The sequence below is a fragment of the Salvia splendens genome, chromosome 8, assembly GCF_004379255.2.
Source record: "Salvia splendens isolate huo1 chromosome 8, SspV2, whole genome shotgun sequence".
NCBI lineage: Eukaryota > Viridiplantae > Streptophyta > Magnoliopsida > Lamiales > Lamiaceae > Salvia > Salvia splendens.
Window position 1 is genome coordinate 8695225 of NC_056039.1, and position 16912 is coordinate 8712136.

General features: G+C 34.6%; 1 protein-coding gene across 1 annotated transcript; it reads right to left on the bottom strand.

Moving 5' to 3' along the window:
* Nucleotides 1-5855: 5855 nt before the first annotated feature.
* On the bottom strand, nt 5856-7620 carry LOC121745531 (60S ribosomal protein L35-like). Its single transcript, XM_042139477.1, has 3 exons — nt 7562-7620; nt 7175-7467; nt 5856-6104 (listed from the first exon to the last, which is right to left on the bottom strand). Exons 1-3 carry the CDS (start codon nt 7563-7565, stop codon nt 6030-6032), a joined length of 372 nt encoding a protein of 123 aa, XP_041995411.1. The 5' UTR covers nt 7566-7620; the 3' UTR covers nt 5856-6029.
* Between the last annotated feature and the right edge of the window lie 9292 nt (nt 7621-16912).

The following is a 16912-nucleotide window of genomic DNA, read 5'->3' on the forward strand; positions in this document are numbered from 1 at the left end:
CGGCGCGAGACGCGTTGTGGATGGTCTATATCTTTCGAAAGAAATATGACCTATAACTTGACTTAGATTATAAATAATAAAATGAAAAATATTGGTAATTTTACTGTTGATGTGGACAACATCATGTGTCCAAGTTGAAATAAACAAAAACAAATCGAGTTCAAATATGATTGAAACATACTTTCTATGGAAGAAGATGCTACACTAGCATTCATGTAGCATTCACTAGTAGTCCCCTACCAAAAATTTCTAATTAACGTCTAATAATGTCAATGTCAACGTCAACATGCTTATGTATGTGGTTGAGAGTGTACATAATGGTATAATGGTGGCCTTTGAAGGCCATCAAAGTTGGCCTGACCACGAAATGTGGCTCTCCATGGCCCTCTGCAATGGTAAATAAACAAAAAACAACAATGGCCACGAAATGTGGCCCTCTCCAAAAAAAAATTAATTTGTTTACTTTTTTTAATTATATTTTTTAATTTAACAACAACAAATTTAATTAGCCTAATAATTTGGAAAATAAACATAATTTAATAAAAAGTGAATTACAGACAAATTTTCGTCGTATTATAGATAGAGGAAAATTATACAACGAAATTTTTTAAAAAACACTACACAAAAAGACGCCACCCTTCCTACTCGGTGGCGTCATCGGAATCCGGCACGTCTTCATCACCACCCCCCACTGCCGCTAGCTCCGCCCGTCTCCGACCCATCGGCCCACCCCAACTTCGACCTCAATCTAAGAATGAGGTCGTAGCACATCTTCTTGGTGAGAGGGTCTGTCGACTTCTCGTACAAGGATAAGTTATCCCCAAGTTGCTTCATCATCTGCACCTCCAGTGTTTGAGCCAACATCGCGGTCAGTGATGAGCGTGGTGCTGACGCGCTCGTAGCTTCCCGGATGGCGGCTTGTTGGCCCTGCGGGCGATGGCGCCTCGACATTATCAAGGGGGCACCTCCAACACATCGTCATTCAGATCGAATGCACGTCAGTCGCTACCACTGCTGTAGGTGCCGTCGGCACGGAGCTTTGTCCGCTTCACAATATGACCGGTGTCATCATTGCAGATCGCCTTGAATTGAGGGGAGTCTCGGAGAAGCATATATTCATTCCAGTAGGTGAACTTGGGCCAGTCTCCAGTATTAAACAACTTAGACCGGTGTCATCATCGCAGATCGCCTTGAATTACGAACCCCGATGGTTGGCGAACCACGTTCCTCTGCTGATGGGAGGACGACTGAACCCGGTATTGCAGAGATTGTGGACTCCACATCTGATTTGGGAAGTTGCCGTATCCCGAGTCTCCATACCCCGGAGAATCACCATCTCCACCTTGCATCTTTGGTAGAATTTTAATTAGGATTTTGTGGTGTTGAAGTGTAAAATGGAGTGGAAAAAATGGAAATGGAAATGGTAGTATTTATAAAAGAATTTTCGAAAATTAAAAATAATAATAATTTTTCGCGGCCCGGCCGCATTTTATGGCCCGCTGCAGTGGAGGGCCGCGGCTCCCTCGTGGCTCTCGGCCTTCAACCGCGAATCGTGGCTCTCTGCAGAGGGGGCCGCGCACCCGAGCCACGAGCCGCGGCTCCCCCACTGTGGACACTCTGAGGATATGTTTGTAGTGATATCAAGACACTTCAACCCTTTACACTAAATTTAAATTCATTTTTAGAATATGTCATAAAAAAGTAACTTTATTTTAATCATTTACACCAAATCTAAATGTTACACAATTTTTGAGTTTATATACTACTCCTACTATACATCACAAAATTTTTACCTTACACCCATATTTGATATCATTCCATAGAAAAATGCAAAAATATATTTAGATTTGCAGTATGATTGGAGAAGTTTTCTACACTAAAAATAAGATTCGGTGTACAGTTAGAGATAGTTCTATATGGTCCATAATCAATGGTGAATATAGCAAGGCGAACTCAACCAATGGTGAATATAGCAAGCCGAATTTGTTGAGTTCGCCGTAGTGAATAAGTTCCTTGGAAGATAATGGTTGTGCGGTCTCGGTCGCCGATAATGGATGGCCAACAAAAATTAATTGTCTTATCTCTTTCTAAACTGACTGATTTTGACAAAAACCATAGTTTGTATTTCTAATTTTTATTACTCCCCTTTTAATTATTTTTCTTTTGTTACGTATCTCTCTCGCAACTCATGCTGTCCATGCCACAACTATTCTAGCAACACCTACACTAAGTCATCAATATTAAAGAGGACATCATAACTGTTAATATTAGTTTGGATCTTATATCAAAATCCAGATTCTATTACTGCTCTTAATTTTTTATTGGAGTACTAGTTACTCTATAATAATTCAAAATCATGTGCTCTTTTCATGAACGTCGTTAGACACGTAATAGTTATTTTACGACATGATAACTTGATTAATAATTAAACCTATTAAATGGCATGAGTACTGAAGTGTTTAATTATTTCTAAATTGACAAGTAATTCACTGGTGAAGCAATCAAAGAAGAGTTTACCATTTTATTCTTAAAAAGAAAGAATCTAGAATAGTCAGCCTATTGCTCTGACCATGATAAAATGCTTCCTTAGTTAGTACCGGTCAACCAAAGTTGAGTATTAATATTGGTTATGATTTATGACATTTTAATATGTCTATCAGAAAAAGTCCATTGTCTGCCGTCAATATATTTTTTTGTCGACTATAGTCCATCCACACATTATAGACAAAGTACGGAATTTAAATTCGAATTTCGCTCAATAATAGTGTTCCTTTCGTTACCTAACCTATATATGTCACATGCCAAAACTATTTATTTTATTTAAAAATATTTACAGGAAATTATAAAATATATTCAGTTTATGAAGTTCTTAAAATAAATGTTTTAAAGTAATTTTCAAACTTATAATAGTCTAATCACGCCCTTAGATTGACTTTGAAATATGGATTAAACATTTTTTTTACATATTCTTAAAAATATATTACTAAGTAGAATGACCTATATGGAGATTTATTGGCACATCGATTAATAACAAAGTAAGTTTGGCATGCCAAGTTATTGTTACATGCAAATTAATAATTGCATAATTGATTGAGACTCATTCAATTCATATTGTGGGTCAACAAGTGATACGAGTAATTGTCTAGGACGATTTCTACAAAGTAATAAAGAATAATAAATGTTGTAGTAACAACTGTAGACTTTATCAAAGCAATTGCTATTTGGTGGAGAGCTAATCTACGTTGCTTAATTATTGAGAATTGTAAATAGTCCGATTCCAGGTGAAGTTTCTACGTGACTCGGATATATGTTACTTTTACGAATATATGTTCAAACTAATTTATTGTACATAATTTCATTCAAGTTTTATAAATTATAATCGACCATGCCGTGCTGCATACTTAGGCAATACTACTACACTTGGGAATTTTCGGTGTCACCACCCCCATAGCAGGTCACTGCGTAGCCTGATTTAACACCCCTCACAGTATTGTCGGACGGGATGTGGGGAGTCCCTTAGGGTTGGTGTTTCAACCTTTTGTATTAATAGATCATAATTATAATTGATTTCTAATTTAATAAATTAATTAATGCTGATTTGAGTGTTTCTCAATGGAGACTACCTCTTATGAAGAAAAAAAGTTTGGTACGCACTGCGCAAACCAAACGTACGCTCCACCTAATAAGAGATAATTATAATTGATTAAATAATTATTAATTAGATTTATAAAATTAATTAATGATAATTATAGAATCGCTCAACAATGATTACATTTTGGGATTCAGAATTTTCTTTCTTTTGATATAATTAATATCTTGTAGTACAGTTTATAAAATGAATATTTTAAACTACACCTATATATGATGCAAGTTCTAGAATAACATAGAGTAGGACAAATTGTGAGTTCGATAGAAAGCTAGTGGAGTGGTGGGTCTTTCGATAATGATTATTTAAATTAAAGCTAGGCTGTAATCTAGAATATTGTAACAATTTAGGTATCTAATTACACCACGATGGCGTATATATAATATATTGAATGAAGTAAGGGTATAAAATTAAAACGTATCTTTAGAAACTTCCCCACTTGCAAATACGCTGCACATGAAATACGTGAAGCTTCTTAATTACACCTTGTATAGTACTTCACGAACTATTGATATTTGATAATGATTACTTTTGTTTTAGAAACTGATATTAGGATCATCCCAAGACAACTACTGGAAATTCTGATTAAATTTACAAGAATTACTATTTATTTATCGAATTTAAAATCGTTAATAGAGAAATCGGATTTTAATCATATGATCGTCTCCTTAGATAAATCGCGTGGCATAGTATGTGAATCATATGATTGCCTTTTTAGATAAAACAATGTATTAGAGCTATATATATTAATCAGAATATCCATAATTTATTGCTCCAAAATGATGTTCAATTCATTATAATAATATAGGTTTGGATGCTATATAACATTAGTTTAAGTCCACCAAATATGAAAATCGTGTCATGTTTTATGTTAATTATGTCGCACTGACAATTTATAATCTCTCCCACGTGAAGTCATCCAATCCAAATATTCAAAAAAAAACGTAACTATATAATAAAATCTAGGGAATCTCTTGACTGCGACTTTAAAACTAAATCTATAATGTTTAACACACAATAATTATTTCTAACATCACACTTTTGAAATACCCAGGAAAATAATTGTATTGATTTCTTAATCATTTGCTGATCAAGTCAAGAGAGAAAATGGAAGCGGACGCAATTATAGTTTATTGAGTTGATTCGGTACTCAATTTGAATGTATTGCCTAATCTTTTGTTTATTCGTATAGTTGGGACCGAACGGCACATCACTTCCAAAAGAAGAAGAACCTCACACCATTTTTATGGTTACTTAATAGTTACTATATCAGATGAAGTTCGATATGTTTGGTTAGATATATTTTATTTTAGTATAACGCAATAATAATGTGTTTCTTTACATATACTTTATGAAACTTTTGTTTGATAACAAATAAGTATACGGACTGGACAAAACTTATTCGGACCCAATGCAAGTTTTTGAAAGATGCTCTTTATTACTCCACGTCCCATAAAAATAAAGATATTTGAGACTACATGAAAATTATTGCATAATTGATAAGTAAGAGACATGATGATAAAAATAGTTAAAATAGTACTTATGGGTTAAACACACATTACTATCAGTGTTTAATGATGATTTCTAGTGGTATAAATTGCAAATGATAAATGCATATAATAATGAGTTGGAGAGATGCTATAATAAATTAAAGAGTATCTGGTAGTATTAAATGCTCCTACATAAGCTCAAATTGTTGCCAAGAGCCTCACAAATCACAATAAGCTTAAATCGACTATGCTGTAATCGAAGAAAAAATAATTGAATAAAGTTGAGCCCAGAAACCCATCATAAACTTAAATTGACTTCATGCTAACCAACTGACATAAACTAAGCGTGGTATTTTGTTAGAGAACATGTACTCCCTCCGTCCCACATTACTTAAAACACTTCTTTTTGTTAGGAGATTTAACAAAGTTGTATTTAGTGAATTAAATAAAGTAGATGAGAGAATAAAGTAAGAGAAAGAAGATAGAGTAAAATAATTAAGAAAAAAGTAGGTAAATTAGATGTTTTATTTTTAGCCACAAAAAAAAATACTCAAGTAACTTCGAATAACTCAAAGTAAAAAAATACAACTCAAGTAACTTACTTGAGACGGAGGGAGTAAGTTAAGAATCTTTGCATCTTGAATATTTTAGTAGTTTTCTTGTTTTGAGGATTGACATTACTTTCACGTTGTTGTTAAAAATCAACAAATAATTATCAGTTGAGTAGAAAGTTTCTTGCATTTTGATGGAAACACAAATGGAATCATTGTATAAAAAAAGTAGCTACAATTTCATGTCTAGACATAGCAACTGCATATAACTGAATCGCAAATTCTAACAGATCAAAAACCCTCGAACAAGTAACAAAAATGATCTTCCATAAACCAGTTAGCTTAAACTTTAATGGCATACTTTCTCAAGGGGAAATACATCTCTTTCTTTTTCTGTTTTTCTGTCTTCAACGATGCCTACAAAAGAGAGCATAGCAATGCAGTCATGCGTGAGTGAAGGGTGGACAAAGAAAGAACCAATTAGAAAACACAAAAACGTTTACTCAAAGACACAAAGAGTTGACAAAGAGTTATCAATGGCGTTCTGCAAGATGTTGCAGCTTACAATATACTACTACTAATATTGCAACTTAATATGCACATAAGGTTAAGAAATTTGGACAGTAACGGTCCCAGTAGGAGGCACCAACAAAGACAAATGGATTTCGATACCAATACAAAAAAAGACTAAATCAGACCTATTTACATTTTAAGGGCCGTTCAGTTTGCAAGATTATCTCGTGATTAAATATGTACTTCAATATTATGCTTGGTTCATGAGATTGAATTCCACAACTTAATCCTAGATTATATCCCGATACTATTTAATCTAGGAAACCGAACACCACCCTAGGTCATAAGAAAAATGATTGCATAGCAACAATTCTAGCATTACTTCATAAGGGTGAACGTAGATGGTTGTCAAACTATCAGAGGGAAACACAGAGAAAAAAGAATCTTAACATCTTGGCAAAAAAACCATGCAGAATGAAAGTAATACAATGATTTACAATTCCGGGATTTTTTCATTATACAGTATTAGGCTATAGTAGCTATAAATTGATGTAATAGTACCATAGCCGCCTAGAGAATGAAATTTTGTTGATCATATAATACAATATAAGCCAATGCATACAGAATAAAACTAAGTAGAGTTACATCAAACTAAACCTAGATAAGATAATGCCACTGTTTAACCAAAACAATTGCAAGAGTAATAATCAAATTTGTAACTAATAAACTAGACACTATATACAATTTACATTACTAAATATATACTCTGTAGTAGTCCTAATCCTCTAGCCATGCTTTGTATATTTCAAAATCCAAGTAAGCTTGCTCGAGTTCATAAATATATTGCTAATAAAAACGTATAAACAGATACAAAGTCAACCAGTAACTCCAGAAAAAGACCAACAATTCAACTATATTAATTTGGCAAAAAATTTCACAGAAATAAAACGGTAAAGGTTGCAAAAGGGGTATACCTGGTGTTTGGTTAAACGGCGGCGGATGGCGCGAGTCTTCTTAGGGCGGAGATCGAGCGGCAGATACTTCTTGTTCTTGTAGGCTTCCCTGAGAGCGGATTTCTGCTTCTGCGAAATGACGGTGAGTACCTGTGCAATCGACAGCCTCACAACCTTGATCTTCGAGAGCTTGTTGGGGGCACCGCCAGTCACCTTCGCCACCCGTAGCAGGGCTAGCTCCGCCTTCAAATCCTTTAGCTGAGCCAGCAGATCCACCTTGTTCTTCTCCCTCAACTCGTGCACCTTAATTCTCGCTGCATTTAACCGAATAGACAATGTAAATGTATGAATTCACAGAAAATTGGTTGAAAAAACATGATTTCCTGCCAAAATTGATGAGTCGCGTACCCATTTCGCCTTCGTTTCTCGAGAGATTGGGGGTGGCGGGCGAGGAGAAAACTGCCAAATCGCAAAAAAACCTAGTGTATATATGTAGGGTTTTGGGCTTAGGGTTATTTTTGATTTTGTAGTAATTGGGCTTTAGGGTTATTTTAGGTAGTAATTGGGCTAGCATATTGCTATCTACTGATACGCGCAACTTAAACCAGTATACAAATATTTGAGTTTAAGAAAAAGCCCAGATAAAGCTATACTCACATTAAGAAATAAAAAATTCAAATTCTGTTTAGAAATTTAAGAGAATTTGCTTTTTTTTCCCTATAAAAAATTTAAAAGAGTATGTATTCAGAGGAAATTTACACAATCACAGCTAAGCTTCGGCCTAGTCAATCGTTTAATTTTGAACACATGTTTTATTTTTTACAGATGAGTTTACTACTATAATTTAAAAGGTTTGGTTTTCGAAAAGTCTAGCTAGCTCGCTAACAACAACTACTTTTGGGATATAGGCGAGTGCGAGGTGAACCACCATACACCAATGCATAAAATGGTAGATCGAGATAGGTTCGCGAAAAATATGAGATAACTTGTCATCAAAAGTATTTTAAAATGTGTGATGTGTGTCATATTATATAATAGTATATTTTTTATTTGGGTCAATAAAGATTTCATATTTTATTTTCTAAAAAAATAAAGTATCATTAATATATCCACAGTTTTTCTCTATTTGAAATAACATTTTCTTGAATATCTGCAAGATTGTTAGTGTGACATCTAATTTGGGATGGATGATGATTTAGTTGCAATTCATTATTGGTGAAATTGATATTTCCTTTTCCGCTGGAATAAAAAATCAAAGATGTGATATATATGAGGTAAGTCAGATGGCATTTGCGCTTCTTTGTGAGTGTGTGAGGAGGCAAAGTAATCATATCATAATCGAGTGATAGGATAAAGAAGAAAAGATAAAGAAGAAAAGAAAGATCAGAAACAAAGTAGTACGAGTCTTGAAATATATGAAAGGAGATCATTAGGGCACCCGCAACGCTGTGCCGTTGCGGTTCCTATGCCGTTCCGGCGGAACGGTTCCGCGGCGGCACGCGTTGCAGGCTCCGTTCCGTCGCCATTCCGTGCCCATGCCGTTCCTATGCCGTGTCGCGTTCCGTTCCGGAGGAACACGGAACGAAACGTTCCGCCACGTGCCGAGGCGACGTGGCGGCCTCCCATTCGACGCGTGAAGCCCACTCGCTGCCCCGCGAGTGGGCTTCGTCCCGGTGACGCAATAATTCAATTTTTTTTTTTAAATTCGAATTTAATAAATTTTTTTTTAATGTTGTGTGTTTTTTAATGTTGTAATTTTTTTTAATGTTGTAATTGTTAATGTTGTAATTTTTAAGTTTAAGTTGTAATTTTTTAAGTTTAAGTTTAATAATTTTTTTTTAATGTTGTAATTTTTTAAGTTTAAGTTGTAATTTTTTTTAATGTTGTGTGTTTTTTAATAAAGTGTGTTTGTTTTTTAATAAAGTGTGTTTGTTTTTTAATAAAGTGTGTTTTTTTAATTGAATTTAGTTGGAAATTAAAAAAAATGAAATTGAATGAATAGTAATTTAAGGAACGGTTAAGGAACGGAGGGTTGCAGGTTCCGTTCCTTAGTTAAGGAATGGAGTAAAAAAGTACAGTGGGGCCCTCAAATAGTGGTTTAAGGAACGATATAAGAACGGTATAGGAACAGCGTTGTGGATGGCCTTAAGCTTTTTCACTAACCGCAACCCCACACCTTTAATCGCGTCATTAAATATATACTTTGGTTGAGACAGACACAACCTTACTTCCTTGCGTTGGCCTCAATTTAATAGATAAAGTTAAAATTAAAATTATGGTTTCCATTAAACAAATTGTTATACTCCTCCAGCTGTATCTTTTGAGACACCAAAATGTAGTAGTATTAGTTTTGAAGGTGTAAAACTAAATAAATCAATTAGTTAATGCATTCCTTGCTCAAGTTGCAAATATGCACTATATATAAAAACTGATGTATTGTATTATATACATGTATTCATACTCACCTACTCTATGATAAATGTACTATTTTGACTCGGAATCGATTTTAAGATATACTACCCCCGTCTCTGAAAATTTGTCCCATTTTTTCATTTTCATCCGTCCTCCAAAATTTATCTCATTTCACTTTTTACCATGTTTGGTAGTGGACCTCATATTCCACTAACTCATTCCTACTCACATTTTATTATAAATTAATATATAAAAGTATGACCCACAATCCACTAACTTTTTCAATTCACTTTCTATTACATTTCTTAAAACCCGTGCCGAGTCAAAGTGGGACAAATTTTGAAGGATGGAGGTAGTATAAAGAAAAAATAAATGAAAAACTAATTAATATTATAATGTGAGTACTAACCATACAATAAAATGTTTGTCTAGTACGCAGAGTAATTCGCCGAGTCCATTTTACAAAACATAGTACTCCACAATAAGATATGACATTTAACCATGGATATTCCAAAATAACAATATCTAATAATATGTGACATTTAATGATGGACGAATAAACTACTATATAAATTTGTGGGATCCGTGTGATATTGTAAAATACAATCCGTGTGATATTGTAAAATACAGTAAGAGATAGTATAATATAATTTGGATGTAAATAAGAGCTATTGGTTAGCCTTGTTATAAAAAAAACTATACTCCTTGTCTACATACAATACAATTTGATATTGAAGAATCCAACATTTTTCGGGTGTGCAATGAAATAATTTAATGGGCTTTTAATACCAAAAGTTCTTGATTAATGGAACTACAAACTATAGAAGACCCAAATGAAACAAATAGCATAACACTTGATCGATCGTCTCTCTTTACGAACCTTATCTTAAATTTGTTACTATATCGTGGACTTATAAAGGGATCAAAGCAAGCAAAACGATTATAATTATTTTTCTTTGGAGTATAAAAGGTTAGTGGTAATTCAGCCACATTAAAAGTGAGAAATGATTCAATTTTCACGATTCCTCTTTTCTCTAATAAAAAACTATACCGTAACACTTAATTCAAGGGGCAATACAAATTAATGATAGTTGCATTGCCATTATCAATATATATAAATCAACATGATTGACTGTGGAAAAAGTGAGTTACGCGAATTAAGAGCAAACTCATTGAAATGCTAGTATGTTTGTTTATACAAAAGTAAATAAGCCATTTGCGAGTAAAGAATTCATTTTTATAATTAATATTACTGTCATAATTAGATGAAACTATTTAGTACTTTTTAAGTGTGACTGTGAGCAAATCACGGAACCACTTCCCAAAAGGAAGCTCCAATTTTGCAGGCAATATGGAATTAAGACTTATCACTTTCGAGTTTTTCTTTCTTTTTCCTCTTAAAAATCTTTAATTTGCCACAAACTAGTGTTGGTTTTTTGGTGATTGATTTGACTAATTTTAATACTTCAGGTTTAAACAAAAAAATTGACAAGGTTCTCTTATAAACTTTAGTATAAATAAAGATTGATTTGGGTAACTGTATGAATATATAATTTGTAGAAAAAATATTATGATTATAGATAAATTTCTACATATGATGAATAGCAGTTCAAGTCACTTAGTCACATATAGATACTACTACATTATTATATTATATGCATGGTCGGTTCGATATATATAAAGAGCAATAGATCTAGCCGTAAATAAAATAGGATAAGGTAATTTTCCTGTTGAGCTAAACAAGATCTAGCCGTAAATGAAATCGGATAAGGTAATTTTCATATAGAGCTAAACAAAAATATACCGCAAGCTAGCCAAGTTAGAGATGGATCTCAACTATCCAAAATCAAAATAGTACTATTCGGTCTAAAAATAAATAACAAGGAATTCCAATCTTCATTGTTGTCAGGTCCCATGTTCAATGGCTCTTTTTCAGCAACAATAAGGGAATATTTGTTTGCATTCGCTCAATTTTTAATAAATAAATAAATTCTCCTTCACCAAGAAATTAGTATTTAAAACTAGGGGTGAGTAGCTACGATATACCTTACCGAAACCATCATACCCGTAAATACGGTATCCGAAAAAGTCATACATTTACCTTACCAAAGTTTTCGGTATACCGAACTCCGGTATACCTTATTGTCGGTATGGTGAATTTCCATACCGATACCATACCTCATTTTTTGTATACCGTACCGAAGTTCGGTATACCTTACTTTTGCGATATACCTGACTTACAACATCAATTAAAATAGAAGATTTGAGTTTTTAGAATATTATTTATATTTTACTATAATTTTAAAACTAAATTATATATAATTTATTCATAATTATATTTATATTTCACAATAAATTTTATAATTTAAAAATATACTACCTCCGTCCCATAAAAATATGGGCAGATGAGATGGCACAGGAATTAAAACAAAATTGGTAAAGTAAAATAGAGGGAGAATGGTAAGGTAAAGTAAGAGAGAGGGGGAAAATGGTAGCTAAAGTAGAGTTAGTGGATAGTGGGATCTGCAATATTAAATTGATATAACTTTCTAAAAATGGAATGCACATATTTTTTGTGGGACAGACAAAAATAGGTGCACATATTTTTATGGGATGAAGGGAGTATTAAATATATTTTATATATAATTGTGTTTATATTTTTGCGGTATATACCTTAGTTTTCGGTATGTAGCGGTATACCGCGGTATTTGAAAATTTATACCGTTACCTTACCGGAATCTTTCGGTAAGGTATCATACCGTACCGAAAATCACAGTATACCGAAAAATCGGTATTTTCGGTACGATAAGACCGGTATTTCGGCATTTCAGTAATTTTTCCCAGCCCTATTTAAAACCATTAGTATTCATTTATATTTGTATTTATACCACATGAAAAGGCAAAAAAAAGTACATGAGAAAAACATCATGTCGATCACGGGTATTCGTCGATCACGTCTACTGATCAGAAACAATAACAACAATGTGATACAGATCGCGGTTTGATTTAACCTGGTACTATGTGTTAGTTCTAATACTACTAAAATAAGAAATAAATTAAACCATACAAGAGTTACCTTGATAATTGTACCCCACATGTATAATATCACATGGTGCTGCAGTGTAAATTAGGAGTACTAATTTGTTTTACTTGACTAATTCATGATTTCTGTTATGTTAATTTGTCTTAAGTTCTAGTCCTATATCTTTCCGGATCGTTGGAGAGTTGTGATATTGCTAGTTTTAATGGTATGGACCATCTATGCATATACTATATCATTAACATCTATACATATCTGATGGTTGGGCGAATTTTTGATGGTGATGAATGCTGGAAAATACAGATCACGACACAGAGATTTACGTGGTTCGATTTACTGAGGTAAATCTACGTCCACGGGAAGAAAAGAGGGCAGAGTTGTATTGCTTGATCTGTTTTCTACAGCTTACAATACAGACTTGCTATTTGATATTTGATCTCTAGAGAACTTTGATGTGTAATTTTAGAGCTTTTAAGTCAATGGAAATTTAACACTCAAGTTTAAAATAATAACTCTAAAACTACAACTTAACTGCAAGAATACAGTTGTAGTTGTAATACTTAGGGTGTCGAACCACAGGGAGGCGTAGGTTATTTAATTAGAGACTGATAAAGTAGAATTCGATAAAAAGATGATAAAACACAAAATGATAAACAAAAATACAAAACTTAGAAAATAGAGGATAAGAAGAAATCATTGCTCCAATATGTCTCGGGCTTATGAATTGGGATACTTCGATGGACTACTATGATCAAGACTATGTTTAAGAGGATTAAGTTTGTTACGCTCCCTATCCGCTGAACACTTCAAGAGAATTGTAAACCTAGGATAAGCTGAACACGTCTCCCAAGTTCTACTCACTAACCTATCACCACCACTAGGTCGCGTAGCAAGCTTTAGATTAGTTTCTTCAATTGTCAAACACGATAATTAAATCATATTAACTTAATGTCCCCGCGGAAGCGCAGTAGACACCAAACCAAATTTACAGATAAAACTATCGATCCACTCGAGACTATCTCTCTGAACAAGAATCACATCTCAAGTTCCTTGCATATGAGTACGGGCCAAAATCTATGCTAAAGAGGCAATAGAATAATGGCTACAAAATTCTACCTATCCAGACGTCTCAAGATTAGTAGAAGAATTAAACAATTCATAAACAAGAATCACACATAAATTGAACCATAAAAGTCATCAAAGTATCCAACAATTCACCCTACAACATATTCGGAGCAACGAAGGAAATCTAGCCAAACATACTAAAATGAATTACACCAAAAGAACCGTGAACCGTGAACTCCGTGGTGTTCTCCAACTCTAGATGATGGATGATCTCCTCCGGAATGGGGTATGGACCGTTCCTTTCTCTCCTCTCCTCTTGCTTCTTTCTCTAATTTCTTCTCCCTCCAAAAACGTCCCTTCAGCCCCTTTTTTTGACTTTTTTTAACTGTCACCACCTCTTCAATTCTTTAATCCATGCCTCTTCACGTCACGTCACCCCTTTTCCTGCCACTTTTTTTCTCCTTTTTCCTTGACAAAACTGCCGAAAAACTGCTATTCAGCAGTTGAGACACGAAACGCCCGACCGGGCGAAAATCAAAGGGTATAAACGCCCGACCGGGCGAAGTGCTACTGGAGGTATCATGGGAAACGCCCGACCGGGCGTTTTTGTGATGTCATAACGCCCGACCGGGCGAACTTTCTGGACTCCTCATGCATCAAACATTTCACCCGGCCGGGTGTTTCTTCTGCCTGCTATTCTGACGCATTTCCAGCTTCCAACACCCAAAACTACACTCAAAACACACTTTGGTGAGTTACAATTAACATAAAAATGTTTAGTCTACGGGGGAAAAGTATAGGAAATATGCTTCGCATCAAATACCCCCAAACTTAAGCTCTTGCTCGCCCCGAGCAAGATACATTTTAAGCACAAAAACTCAACCAAGTCTAACCCGCAAAGAGATTTTCATCAACAAGAATCATGTAGGGACGTGAGTGACAAGATCTAAACCCCCGACATTTCCAATCGAGATTTCCCACTCTCAAGAACAATCACTCATCCCCCTAGAACTTCAAGTCAAGATGCACTTCAAAGTAAGTCCGAGCATATGATCAAACAACTCAAACCGTCATCATTGACTCATCAAGCACTACTAATCACATAGACTCGCAGATTTCAAACCGAACTTCTTTAACTCTACCAAGCTATTTACACACATCCACAAACATCAACGATTAGGTCCAAGGTCTTATTTCAAGGTTGTAATGGGGCTAGGGACGAGGTAGGATAAGTATGAATAGTGAGCTCAAAGGCTACACATTTGAGTGCCAAAATCTTCCCTCCTACAACATCCTTCCAACGATCGAACAACCAAAATTTTACAACCCAACTCACACTCCCCCAAACTTGAGATCTATTCTAGACAAGATTACATCAAACAATTGTCGAAGCTCTATCTTTATTTCATCAACTTATTATTTCTTTTTCTTTTTCTGTTTTTGTAAAGACCTCGACTTTTGCGAATTTGGAGGTCGTTTTTTTTTTCTTTTTTTTTTTTAAGAACTTCATTCTTTTCACGTTACATCAAGTCTAGAGAAGTCTACTCTTTACAGTCCACCACCCCCACACTCACAACTCAAAACACCAAGCTCAACTTGTATTTAGCACCCAAATAGTAGCAAGGTCTATTGATGAGGCTAACATTAGGCTTTTTTCAGTGGCTAAGTGTTTGGCTAAGTGTTTACACAAAGAATAAGGAAGTAAGCTCAAGGTGGCTTCTAGGGGATCATGTGATGGACTAGGCATGTGATCATTTGGCCATAGAGTTCATCCTAGTGCCTTATCCTCCCATATCGTTGACACAAATGAATACAAGCACGCAACTCGATAAAGCAAATCAATTCAAGATAATTTCCACAAGACATATGACTTTCATACTCTCCTCAACTCAAGAAATCGGATGTAATCACAACATGCTCTTTCAAATAAATCATGCACAAATTCTATCCATCCTAAGCTTCAAAGATCAAGTAAGATCAAGCAAGATTTCCCAACCAGAAAGCCGAAGATCTAGCATGCACCCGTCAATTACGTGATTCACAACATTTTAGCATGCAACACACCCAAAAAACATGCATAATGCATAAAAATCATTCACAATCCCCCACACTTGAATGCTACATTGTCCTCAATGTATGCAAAGAAGAACATATAAAGTAAAGGGAAAAAAAACTCCCCCAAACTTGACGTGATATCCATAGTGCATTCGGGTGGGTGGGTGGGTGTATTTTCCTTTGTAGGTGTGCTTCCTCATAAGCTCGAATGTGAATCCTATCTCCATATTGCTCCTACAAAAAGAAAAATTAAAACAACAAAAAGAAAACAAAATACTCAATTCATAAAAATACATCGAAGGAAAGAATTGAGCGAACAAAACCCTCGATTTATTAAGAGAAAATAAAAAACTAAAAACTCATTGGGTTGCCTCCCAACTAGCGCCTTTGTTTAAAGTCGTTGGCTCGACTTAGCCTTCTAGCTACAACTCTGTAACAAGAAAATAAAATGTTAGAAAGCTATACAAAAATAAAAATAAAAAGAATCCTAAATTAAATAACCAGTTGCCTCCCCGGCAACGGCGCCAAAACTTGATGTGTAATTTTAGAGCTTTTAAGTCAATGGAAATTTAACACTCAAGTTTAAAATAATAACTCTAAAACTACAACTTAACTGCAAGAATACAGTTGTAGTTGTAATACTTAGGGTGTCGAACCACAGGGAGGCGTAGGTTATTTAATTAGAGACTGATAAAGTAGAATTCGATAAAAAGATGATAAAACACAAAATGATAAACAAAAATACAAAACTTAGAAAATAGAGGATAAGAAGAAATCATTGCTCCAATATGTCTCGGGCTTATGAATTGGGATACTTCGATGGACTACTATGATCAAGACTATGTTTAAGAGGATTAAGTTTGTTACGCTCCCTATCCGCTGAACACTTCAAGAGAATTGTAAACCTAGGATAAGCTGAACACGTCTCCCAAGTTCTACTCACTAACCTATCACCACCACTAGGTCGCGTAGCAAGCTTTAGATTAGTTTCTTCAATTGTCAAACACGATAATTAAATCATATTAACTTAATGTCCCCGCGGAAGCGCAGTAGACACCAAACCAAATTTACAGATAAAACTATCGATCCACTCGAGACTATCTCTCTGAACAAGAATCACATCTCAAGTTCCTTGCATATGAGTACGGGCCAAAATCTATGCTAAAGAGGCAATAGAATAATGGCTA